Source organism: Dermochelys coriacea, chromosome 8 (genome assembly GCF_009764565.3).
Source record: "Dermochelys coriacea isolate rDerCor1 chromosome 8, rDerCor1.pri.v4, whole genome shotgun sequence".
Taxonomy (NCBI): Eukaryota; Metazoa; Chordata; order Testudines; family Dermochelyidae; genus Dermochelys; species Dermochelys coriacea.
Genome location: NC_050075.1, coordinates 15,967,889 through 15,980,813, shown reverse-complemented (window position 1 = coordinate 15,980,813; position 12,925 = coordinate 15,967,889). Strand labels below are relative to the sequence as shown.

The window sequence follows — 12,925 nt, the reverse complement described above, 5'->3', positions numbered from 1 at the left end:
GACATCTTTTTTTTTTAAATTTGGCCTTATTGCTTATAATTAAAGCAGTGTGTTAGTTGAAGCAGACATCTCCTAAGTCAGATTTCAGTAAACTTTTCTTAAAAAAGAGAAATTTTCAGTTTCTTAACCCATGCTGATCAGTAGTTCCTGACTGTACAACAGGACAGTGGATGAGAGGCTGCAATATTGCTGTAATTGAGGTGTTTGCTGAAATATGTATTTAGAGCAGAAATGTCGTTTTTTAGGGAACCTAGAAACAAGAGCAAAGCTGAGGTCTAACTACGATAGAGGATGGACACCAAAGAAGCTGTGTTGGGGACAAAAACAAAGCAAAATAAGGTAGAGCAAAAGTAGAGGCCAAGCATTGGACATGGGAAGGGATGGAGTGTGGGTGGGGGTTGTATATTGAATGGGGGAACAGTCAGGGGATATTAAAAGGAAAAAGTGGTGGAAGCTTTTAACAGTGAATGGCAAATGGATACTTCGTTTTTTAAACCAGCCTATTCTAACTTAAACTAATTATGCAGGTGAAATGGTTTGGAGGAGTAGGGGTTTGTTCACCTATGGATTCTGTGTGAATTTTTCCCATTTTTGATCATTGCCTAAGCTCTACCAGTTTTACAGATACAAGCTAGTTGCTGACTCCAGGTTATAGCAAATACAGATGCCAGCTGTTTTTAATTAAACTTCTTTTCAATTTTGGATATCTCCTACTGTCATAAGGGGATTCTTCAATTGAACCATTCTGTTGGCAAACTGCATACAATGGAACTAGCTCTGTTCACTTTCATCCTTCATTTCCATTCTGTGATCAGAAATTATGTTTTTGTTCATAGCAACATGAACCGTGAAGACCGGAATGTGCTGCGTATGAAAGAAAGGGAAAGGCGAAATCAAGAAATTCAACAGGGCGAAGAAGTCTTTCCACCTAACTCTCCTCTCTTTGCTGAACCATATAAAGTTGTGAGTTTATGCTATTATTAAAAATGCAGTTCTTTGTGGCAAAAGCCATATTTTCAATTATTTGGTTTCTAGTCTTTTTTACGTGAATTTTTCTAGTGCACAGTTCTTGTGACAGTGATAAGCAGAGCTTGAAAGTGAGGATGGATGGTTACTAGGTAGCAGGACTAATAGATGCTCAAAATATCACTCAAGAATAAAGACACTGCTTTAATTGAAAAGAGTAATGAAACTTCAGCTAACTTTTCAGTTTCCTTCTGTATTTGTTCCAGCCACCCAAAACATTTCAAGTGGTGGCTAGCTTTTTTTTTTTTTTTTTAGCATACTAACATTCATCTACAGTACTCTAGCTACAGGTAAACCCAGGAATAGGATGTTTGACTAGCAGGTTGGTTTTAAATGCAAAACTGCTTAATAGCCTGGGGTTCTTACCATTTAATATAGCTAGGTTCCTTAAAATTCATTGACTATTGTGAGCCTATTTCAGGGTTTGGTGTAACTTTTTTTTCTTTATGAACTTTTTAAAGTCCCTACCCATGACTTTAAACCCCCACTAGATTCTCTCCTAAGGATCTATTTAGGCCACACTCAATACCTATAGACTAACAATATTTATGTGCCGGAGACGGAAACTAATTTTGGGAGGGTAAGATGATGACATCCATGATTTTAATTCTTTATTATTCAAGAACCTTTTTTAAATAAATAAATAAATAAATTAAATAAAAATCTGTCAATGTACTCTCCTCTAGTAAGTCAGGAAATGAGACTTGGGGCTTGTCTGTATTAGAAAGTTTTGCTGCTTTAAATTTACTGTTAAAGTGGTTAAGCCTCCTAATATGGACATAGTTATACTGGCAGATAAGTGCTTATTCCACTTTGGTAAGCAGAATTGGTATAACTGCACATGTTAGGGCTTGGACAAGAAGAACTATATCAGTAAAAACAAAAATCGCACCCTTAACTGACATAGTTCTACCAGTATAACTTTTTTTAGGGCAGACCGGCCTTTATACATCATTTAAGGGCTATTAGAGAAATAGCCTCAGTCTGAAAGATTAGTTATGGGATTGCTTTTTTTGAACCCCTGCTATCTAGTCTACTAATGGTATTTGAGGTTCTTAATATCATACTCCTGAGGGCATTCTGTGCCAAAAAATTAAATTCTGCACACAATATTTTAAAATTTTGCAGGTTTTATTTGTCAATAAATAAATGCAGAGGCTCGAGCATGGCAGGGGGGAGCATCACTCTGGGAGATCACCCTGCAGCCTTCCCACCCTGGAACAAAGACTCAGCAGTGAGGCTGCACCCGACTCTGACGAGCAGAAGGCCTTGGCCTGCCCCAGAAACACACTGGGGCCCTGCCCCTCTGCATAAGGTGCACCAGGTGTGGGGCAGGCACGCTCAACCACACAGCATCCAATTGTGGAGGGGCTCTGTCGGGGAGATCCAGGTGTGGGGTGAGAGGATTCTGTGTGGGACAATCTGGGTGTAGGCAATTCAGTGAAGGGCCTAGATGTGGGGGGGATTTGGATTCACAGAGGCTTGTTTGGGGACAGAGGAGCACTTTCCAGGTACAGGGGCAATGGAACTCTGCAGAAACTTCCAGGTGAAAGTGTTTGGGGCGATCTGGGTGTGGGCGTCTCAGCAGGGGAGTCAGGGTGCTGGGGGAGTGGGGATTGGTGGGGTGGGGGTTTGGGTGCAGGTAATTGAGGGTCAGTGGCATGTGAATCCTGATGTGGGGATTCAGGATGGTGTGGGGTTTAAGTGCAGGGTGCTCAGTGGGGGTGGCTTGGGTGCAGGCATGGGGATCACAGGCAGGGAGTGAGGTTCAGTGTGGTGGGGTTTGGGTATGAAAGGATAGGGGATTCTGGGGTGTATAGGGTGAGGCTTGGTGGGAGTGTCCGGGTATGGGAGGTCCAGATGCATGGGGATTAGGTGGATGGGGGAGCAGCTCCCCATACAGCGACCCCTTCCCTTGCAGCTGAGGAGTGATGGGGGCAGGAAGCAAGGGAGGATGCTGAGCTTCCTGCAGCTGGGGGTGGGTCTGGCACAGCCCCAGCCATTCCTTGCAGGGGAAGAGAGTTCTGTCTCAAGCCTAGCCAATCAGCTGAGGGTAGGAGCCACTGGCTGCGGTGATTTACCTCTCCACTGCCTGCTCTGGGTGCCTGAAATGATGTACCTGTGCAGCTAGGGAGTGGTGCATGACTGCTCTTGCAGCTTCCCTTTGCTTCCCTGTCAGAAAATCATTTTTCTGCAGGTAAGCAAAGAAATCTGCAGGGGACATGAATTCTGCGCGCATGCAGTGACGCAGAATTCCCACAGGAGTAATATCACTGGTACAATTGTTCATAGTCCTCCTAAAGCTATACTGTATAGAACTCATGTCTTTGATAAACACAGCCCAACTTTGGCCTAGATTCTAGAGAGAATTCTACTGGAAAGATACTTAAACAAAACGTCCACTGCTGGGTTCATAAATAAATACCGCAAAATTGTGCTATAGCATGAATGGAATTGACTAGAAACTGACTACAAACAAAAGTGTTATAAGTGGTTCATTTTCCTTGTCCAAGTTGAGAAGTGCATAAGTAAGAACTGCATAAATAATTATTAGATTCTTAAAAGTGCCAGTGCCATTTTTGTGTGGCCAGTAATACTTCCCCACAACTCTCTTCTATAAGAGTTTTGTGATCCTAGCTCAGGGCTTTGAACAAAACATGCTTTTGACCACCTACCTAGTTCATATGGCTAAAGGAAAAATAATTGTTTATTACATAGAATTATAGCAGAATTTAAAAGGAACGGTGGCATTAGGGCTCTTAAACCTTTCCATTACATTTTTCTTTCTAGCTGTTGGCTTCTTATTTCCTTAAACTACTTTGGACCATTTCCCCACAAGCTATCAAAATAAGCATGAATGGGCCTCTACAGGATGGCCTAGTTGATTTCTCTCCCTCTCCCGCCCCCCCCTTTTGCTGTGCCAGTAAGGCTGTCTGTTGTTAATTTCTAGTCCATCCTCTGCTGAAAGAATGGTGGCTATGATGTGAGATTTAAAGCCAGGAACTATTTGGAAAGATCTTGGCTAAGTGAGGGATTTGGAGGACTGTTTGGAAGGGGGCATTGAATATAGAAAATGGCATATAATAGCCCGTCTTGTCTATCTGGTAGTTGAACAGTCGTTATTTAAAACAGCTGAACTGGGATTATATTAGATAAGGTTTTGTTTGTGCCAGCATCTAATCGTTTCCAATGCATTAGGATCTCTGGCCAGTCAGTTGTCTTGTCTACTTTTGATAGATAGATCTTGGTTTGGGGGGAAGATTCTGCCATTACAATATTTTTCCCTCTGCATTCAGTCCATGATATTTCATAAACTAATATCTGTAAACTAGCTACCATTTTTGGTAATAGGAAGCTGCATTTAATGTTAAACTTGATCAAGCTTTATGGATATGCTATTAGTTATATTAGCCCACTGAAGGCTGCTGCTTAGTGTTGCACAGCCAAATGGTCTTTTACTGTGTGGGTTTTTCAGCCTTTAAGAATAAAATATGTATAGTTTGAAGACACATGGGGGGGAGAGTAAAGATAAAATTTTAAAAGGATGAGTGAAATCTTAAAAATAAGATTACTAGCATTAGAAATCAGAAGGTAATAACTACATAGTTCTTTGTATATTAGGAGAATGACTTAGTACTTCTATAGAAATTTTCATTGGGATTCTCAGTTACCAATAGGAGCTGAGTGCCTAGCTCCATTTGACAACACTGAAAAATCTCAGCCTCTTTCTGCTCTGAACTAGGATGCAGAGTTCATTTATTACTGCTTATGTATTAAACTTAATAAATTATTTATTTAAATTTAAAGGGATTAAAATATTGAACCGAAGACTAAACTGGGATACTACACAAAATAGTCTTGGATGCTAACTAAATTCTTAATTCTGAAGTTTGGGTTTACTACTCTAGTTTTGTGACAAGTCAGCTTACCTAAGCCAAGTTGTATACATCTTAGATTAGGAATCTCAATTTAAAAATATTTCTTAAATATATTTTTAATCTTATATTTCTGTTATACTTTGCACAGACCAGCAAAGAAGATCAACTATCTAACCGTATTCAGAGCATGCTTGGAAATTATGATGAAATGAAGGATCTTATAGGAGACAGATCTCTACAAAAGCTTGTTGGTATTCCCAAACCAACAGTACCATCAACGCCTGATGAAAAATCAAACCAAAGTTTCTTTGGTGAACAGAGACACAGTACCAGCTCTCATCAGAGCAGCAAATGGACTCCTGTAGGACCAGCACCTAGCACTTCCTCCCAATCGCAGAAACGGTCCTCAGGTTTACAAACGGGACATAGTAGTCAGCGGAGTGGTGGCAATAACACTAGCGGCAGTGGCCAGAGGCATGACCGTGACTCATATGGTGGTAGTAGCAGCAGCCGCAAAAAAAGCCAGCACGGATCAGAACACTCCAAATCCCGTTCTTCCAGCCCTGGAAAACCACCTGCTGTTTCTTCTTTGAGCTCCAGCCATTCCAGGTCTCATGGAAGTGATCATCATAGCAAGGAACATCAGCGTTCAAAATCTCCACGGGATCCTGATGCCAACTGGGACTCACCTTCCCGTGTACCTTCATTTTCAAGTGGACAGCACTCTAACCAGTCTTTTCCTCCTTCACTAATGTCCAAGTCCAATTCAATGTTGCAGAAGCCCACTGCCTATGTAAGGCCCATGGATGGACAGGAGTCTATGGAACCAAAGTTATCCTCTGAACACTACAGTAGTCAGACTCATAGCAACAGCATGAGTGAGCTGAAGTCTAGCAGCAAAGCACATCTAACCAAGCTTAAAATACCTTCTCAACCACTAGATGTAAGTTGGTACTAAGTTTGGGGTTTTATCTTTTTTCAGCATTCATGGCTGGGATTTTCAGAGGTGCTTAAGGGAGCTGCATGCTTAACTTCTATAGCAGGGGTGGGCAAACTTTTTGGCCCGAGGGCCACATCGGTGTGCGAAACTGTATGGAGGGCTAGGTTGGGAAGGCTGTGCCTCCCCAAACAGCCTGGCCCTGACTGCCCCTCTCAGAACTCCTGACCCATCCAACCCCTCACTTCTTGTCCCCTGACTGCCTCCTCCCAGGACCCCCTTCCCTGGGACCCCCCCATCCAACCCCCTCTCTGCTCCCTGTCTTCTGGCTGCCCCCCAGAACCCACTGCTCCTTATTAAACCTCCCTGCTCCATTACCATGCCGCTCAGAGTGGCAGGAGCTCGCTGCCCACGCTGCCTGGCAGGAGCAGTGGGCCAGAGTGCTGGCGGTGTGGTGGCATGGCTGCGGCAGATGGGGGACAGCGGGGGAGGGGCCGGGGGCTAGCCTCTCCGACTGGGAGCTCAAGGGCCAGGCAGGACGATCCCGCAGGCCGTAGTTTGCCCACCTCTATGTTCTATGTGCTCCGTTTAAAATCCCAGCTTATATGGCTACCATTAAAAAATGCAGGGCTTCCCATTGGAAAGTGAAGCAACTTTGTAATTTGTCAGTGGGAAGTCGCACATTTTTCTTTTGTATTTTAAGGAGAATTTTGTTTTTCCTTCTACATCCCCAATGTGCATGTCATGGTTTTTACAAAATTGCATACCATATCGGAGCTTTTATGGTCTCCTGTTCTTTCGGATGAGTCATATGTAATGGATTTTATTCTTGGTTGAGTTAGATTGTGGCATAAACCAAATTCTCTTTTGAAGTGTAGTAATTGTTTGTGCATAATTTACCTACAGTTTTTTTTAAAAAACAATTGAATAGGTTTCAGAATGTAAGCATTTTTTTTTTTTTTTTTTTATAGAGCATATTTAGCTTAAACATGTTTTAGTGGTTTAGCTACTCTTGGAGTGTTGAGTATAGGTTGCCTGCAACTGCACAGCCATATTAAGGATCAATACAGTTTAAAATTATTTTAATAAGATGCTATTGCATCTGCTCTTAGCTACTTTAATAGCAATAGCTGGGAGTCTTTTAGATATCCCTAATAAATGGCTAAATACAATGTAGAAAAATATTGGCCATGGTTAAAAATCATGCATAAGGAAAGAGATCTATGCCAAGTATTCACAAATGTGTGAGTAATTTATACTTTACACTAAGACAAACAGTATTGCAGCTCTCTCCCTGTCTAATAATTCCCTGTACCTCTGTCCTAATACATGTAAAGTACAAAAACTGTAAGTAGCCCATATTATGCTCTAATAATGCAGCTCATGAGAGAATGGATCTAAAGTCATGTTATGGGTTACCATTATGTTTTTTTTCAATCACTTGAGTTCAGATAGTGGCCAGTGACTTGCCTCATGAACTTATGGTTTAAAAAAATAAATGAAGCCAAACTTTCAGATGTTTGTAAGACACTGGCTTGTTAAAATCATGTTAATATTTAAAAAAAAGAAAAGGAGTACTTGTGGCACCTTAGAGACTAACAAATTTATTAGAGCATAAGCTTTCGTGAGCTACAGCTCACTTCATCGGATGTCTGAAACCTGTTAATATTTAAGTGAGGGATACAGGTAATGGATTAGAATAAGATGATTTTTATGATATCTCTGTGTGTCACTGTTAAATGTGACTGCTTTGTGTTATAGGAAATCTAGGATTTCTGCAATTTTGGAGATATCTGATCCTAAACTATTGCTGGTTCTTTAGTCTAGCAGTGCTACTTCTCTCACTGATTCTGGATGAATATCATCAGGACTTGGGCCAGAAACCAGTATAACTTTAAATCCTGTGTGTTAAGGTGTGGGGCGGAGGGAGAAGTCTTGAGATATAAATGTAATAGTTTATCCTGAACTTTGATTTATAGGCATCAGCATCTGGCGATGTGACCTGTGTGGATGAAATTCTAAAAGTAAGTTGTCTGTTCTTCCTGTTCTTGACTTTATTCATTAAATAAACAAACACTTCTAAAGGTGGAAAATGGAGTACTTGCCTGTGCACAAGAGAAAATCAGCAGTGTCCTAAGAACGCCACTTACATTACCTGACTCCCTAAAAATCATCAGTGTGCAAAGTACTTGGATTCCAGTTTCTGCTGCAACTGCTGTTGTACTCTTCTGTTTCCTAGATCTTCTTACTAAGTATTGATACAAATTGATGTCCCTGTTTTAAACTTGCTGGTAAAGTTTTGGAGGAACAAAAAGCAGCTTATCAGTTCTATGTATTTTCTTTATTGAATGTATTTTAGTGTCCATTTTCATGGACAAACATTTTTTTAAAGAATGTTCAGATTTCTCTGCAAAAGTGTGTTCATTATATAGGCGGAGAATAGAACTGCATACTCAAAATACTGTCAAATGGATATAGTAAAAACAAAAACAAATTAGTCTCTAATATTAAATCTTAGGTTTTACATCTAATGGTTATAGGTAAAAATATTTCTCACAGAAGTGTGTATAGCTTTTTAAAGTTGACATTTTGATGCGTTTTAACCTTAATGTAAATGGCTTTGCTGTTTGGTTTGGTTACAGGAGATGACCCACTCTTGGCCTCCCCCTCTGACTGCTATTCATACACCATGCAAAACCGAACCTTCAAAATTTCCTTTTCCAACTAAGGTTAGTGAATGACAAACCTAACTTCATATTTGTTTAGTAGTTAAATATTGAGTGACATTAAAACTAGAGAAACTCCTTTTAAAGATCAAGAATTGCATTGCAGGATTTTAAAGCTCTTGTTGTTAAGTTCAACTGTGCACTGTCATTTGGGGTTTGTTTGAATACATGCTAACCATTTGTCTGAAAACCCATCCTGGCTTTGCAGCAGTGCCCATGATAGCCCTGTAAAAAGAGCACAATTCTGTTTTTCCCCATCTTCATTACTCAATTGCTGTACCTTCCTGAAAGGAACAAAATTGGGAGGCAGTATCTGGCTGCTGTGGCTTCAGTCCCATTGAGAACAATGGGAAATGACAGCCATTTCGAAACAGAGCAGTTCTTCATTGATTTTTCTGTAAATAATGCTATTTTCCATCAGCAGGGGCTGAAGAAGAACCTTTATTACAAAGAGCTTTGTTGTCATGACCATTAATCTTAAAAGGTTCTTTTCAAAAAGTACTCATTGCATCATATCAGCTCAGTAGGAAGGGAAGGAAGGGAAAACTGGTGTGTGTGCATACTCACGAGAATGTGGATAGGATCCAAGAGGGAGAAGCAAAACTGCACAGTACACTTTGGCTGCTTTGTGCTGGTCTATAGTTGGGTATGTACTGGTAGATCTGGCCTTGAAAGTTTAAAAAAAACTTTTTTTTAAATTGATAGTACATATTTTCATATCATTGGAAATATCACATAGTAACAGTCTTTTAGTATTTATGTATAACATTTTAAATTAAAAACAAAAGAAAATATAATTTCCAGATTAAAAACTACATTAGCTTGTGGTAAGGTTGAATACATGTCAGTAACTTAAAAGCATGTAGGGATCCTGTAATTATCCCCAAAGTCAAGCATCACAAATGCAGGGAATGTGAAGGTATGATTAAGTTTATAAGAAAGTTGGACATATAAAGTATGGAAATGCACAGTTAAGCACTTAAAAAAGCCAACTGAATAGAGTTAAGGTTGTTCTATCCCCTCCCCTCATGGTATCATTAATGTCTTTAAAAATCAATATTTGTAGTTCTAGAGTCAATGTATGTTTGTTAGCCCAGTGTCACTTTCCAGAACAAGGCATCACTAGAAGACGACAGTGCAGCTCTTACATCCCTCTATCTTACATCTATCCCTCTTATTTCTCGTGTGTGATCAGCAGTGAAAGAACATTGCAATATCATTCTGCTCCAGAGTAACACACCCTTAAAATGGATTGGGGCAATCTACTCCTCCCTTGGCACTGTTTGAGCATTTACAGGCTCAGCAAATGCTATTTCATAAATAATCTTTATAATGTTAACTGAATAATCTTCAAAGTCATAAGGGCTAGACTTATTTTTTTGTAATGAAAGCTGAGATTTTGGAGCATTGCGGGCAGACTCCAGAAGAAAGTAAGAGCCCACTGAATGACCCAATTTGATCCCTGATAGAGAATAGTTGATTAATAAGTATATTTCACTTGAAGTTTATTTTTGTCAATTGTTTATGTTCATCTATTCATTCTTAACATCTTATATCACTTGCTTTTTTCTGTGGGGAATGGGGCACTGTCCTCTTATGTAATCGCCAAGATTAATGTAGCTGCCTTGAGCTGTGGTGAAAATTACTAATATAGTTCTCTAAAATGCTCTGGCCAGATCTCATGACTATCCATGGACATCACCTCCATACCCCTGCTGTCAATACATACCCACAAACAGAGTCCAGTCCTCCCTGTAGAGAACAGAATGGGGGACCTGCACAGGTCTCCCAAACCTAGGGCCAGTCCTGCACCTGTCTTTCTCTTTTGAACTATATGTTCTTGTTTGCTGCTATCTGGTGAGCTGATAATTTACAAAGTATTCTATAACAATTCCTAGTTTTACTTCATGATGCAAATCCAGAAATGAGTCTCATCATTTCATTATCTGTTCCCTTTTGGTACTTATATGATCTTGTCAGTGTAATGACTGATCTAAAAATCTTGCACATAAATTTCATCCAAGCTTAATTTGCTGAGTAATACAAAATTGGCAACCCAGTAGTAATGCACTAAGTTAAGTTTCATAATATTCAAAACTAGTATGTAATAACCCCAACATGCTTGAAGAAATCTGTTTCTTTACAGAATGTTTTTTCTCTACCTTGCTAACATGTACCTATTTGTTATTGTAGGGTTGTTTATGAATTGTTTGGCTTGTGGACATTTGACTTGACTTTCCTCCTAAGCTTATATATTGAGTCATTTGTATGGGGTGGGCGAAAGAAGCTGTATTAGATTACTTGGCCTTGCTGACGTATAAGAACAAAAAGTTGGGTCACATTTTTGGACCTTTATCAACCTGGATTGTGTTTCTTAAACCAGCTTGCAAAAAATTCCATTTATGGCTTCTCCATGTCTTCTGACTGTTAGCCAACTTTTTTCATTCTATGACTATGCATCTTAGATGTGGAACTCTGTTAAATACTCTCTGCAGATCCAAAGTCTATAATTTCCTCTGCCATGTTGTACCCCTTGTCATTCTTGGCAGGAATATTTTCTAAGAATTCCAGCAAGTTAGTGAGCCATGGGTTTGTTTAGCCTGAAACCATAATGGAATGCAGAAAACAAAACAGAACAGTGGTTTACTTTAATCAAGCTGTACTGTCCTAAGAGGACTTGATCTCTTCAGAAACTGTACTTTCTTCACACGTAATATGCTGCTAGGTTTCACAGCATTCTACTTGTGTGCTAACACTTGGTGTGTCTCGCATGCCATACTACAAACTTAAGCACTTTTCTGTGGACTAACGTGTCAACTTAGATTGTTAGAGCAAGGACTGTCTTTTTGATGTGAATTGTGCCTAGCATGGTGGTCCCAGATTCCTGATTGGGCCTATTGGTATTACCTTAACATATTTTAATAATGGTGAAGCAGGTCCTAAGCCAGAACAAAGCTGCATGAAATTGGCTTTCTCACAGGATTACCTTGTAGATCTTTTTCGTAAGAAATCTGGGTAAAATTTTTGATTGAGCTTAGGACTCTAAATGCTTAAGTCACTTTTGAAAATTGTACACTCTGTCATTTGGTTTGAGCCATGGTCTGAGGCCTGAGGTTACTGCTCCAGCTTGAGGTAGATTTCTTGCAGGTGACTCTTAGACTCCAAAGCCAGAATATTGGTATTATATACAAAATGTCTGTCTGTGTGCATAGATAGACATGTACCACACAAACATCGTAAAAGCCAAGGGTTTTTTGTACAGGTGAAAGTTGCCCAATTATGAGTCTGAGACTGAAGTCTGCTCTCCACAAAGCAAATAGTATGGCAGCATTGTAAACTTCTGCCCTGGAGTACCTCAGCTGTGACCTAGAGGAGGGATGGCTAAGGAAGGGAAGGGGAGTTTTTTGTTTCCAGGTTTATTTGGTCACTGACCTCTGAGTATCAGCAATGGCATTGATTAGGATTAATTGTGCTGCTGTTAAGTTAGTAATATGGACAGTGGAATTGAGACCATGGTCTCATTTCAAATAGAACCCAATGGCCATCAAATGGCCTGGACTAGAGCCAAGTTGGCAACTTACTTAAGTACTGCATTACCATTCTGCCCAATTATATCCAGTCTTCCCTCTCTGCTTTTTATGTTTAAGTGCAGTTTGCTTCCTGCTTAAATCTCTTCATTGCCTGTCCTGACCAGTCTGTCTGCTGTTACTCCCATTAGATTAATATGGTCTCCTTCCTCTCCATTGTTTCTCATTTGTCCCTTCCTAAGTAGTCCCCTAGGGGAGATGATACTGCTGGAAATAACTTTGTAGCTGTAAGCTTGTGCTTTTGCTTGTCTGAGTTTCTAAAAGTGAAATGTGTTCAAAACCAAAATAGATTATTGGAAAATGGATATAAAACAAAATATATCTTAATCAAAGTGTGCCCCCACGGTATGCTATGGCATGACTTAAAAGTATTTAAGTGACACAAATGGATAATTGCGCAGACATTCTTTTATAGCATTCACAATGTGTACATTGGAAGAAAAAGCTGTAAACTGCTTTTTGTATGCCCACCCCAGGATGGTGGTAGTCTACCAGTGTTGTTGAAATTAAGCAGCAGCATAATTTTTCTACTATCCTGGCTTCCATATTAAATGATAGCCTACCACTTTTGCCTGCTGAGTACTTTTGGCAGTGGAGGCAAAAGGAAACCAAATAGCAGATAATCATTCCGACATTCAGTATGTCAGTATGAAATATAAAAATCCCTCATTGCTTTAACCTTTTGCATGTTTCCAAAGTTTATCTGGTAATTATCTGTTGAAGCTGGAAAGATGTCACAAGGCTTCATTTTGAGTTAATTTAAATTTTTAC

General features: G+C 39.8%; 1 protein-coding gene across 5 annotated transcripts in view; it reads left to right on the top strand.

Annotated features, from left to right (window-relative positions):
* AFF4 (AF4/FMR2 family member 4) overlaps positions 1–12,925 on the top strand; it is a 74,889-nt gene that overhangs the window by 28,226 nt on the left and 33,738 nt on the right. For 2 of the 5 annotated variants that reach the window (XM_038412882.2, XM_043520113.1), the window contains exons 2-6: positions 246–339; positions 837–963; positions 5,053–5,847; positions 7,821–7,865; positions 8,484–8,570. In XM_038412882.2, the coding sequence (XP_038268810.1) occupies positions 841–963; positions 5,053–5,847; positions 7,821–7,865; positions 8,484–8,570 (1,050 nt within the window). In that variant the 5' untranslated portion in view covers positions 246–339; positions 837–840. The remainder of the gene's footprint in view (positions 1–245; positions 340–836; positions 964–5,052; positions 5,848–7,820; positions 7,866–8,483; positions 8,571–12,925) is intronic. The other 3 variants (XM_038412883.2, XM_043520111.1, XM_043520112.1) reach the window with 2 other exon arrangements.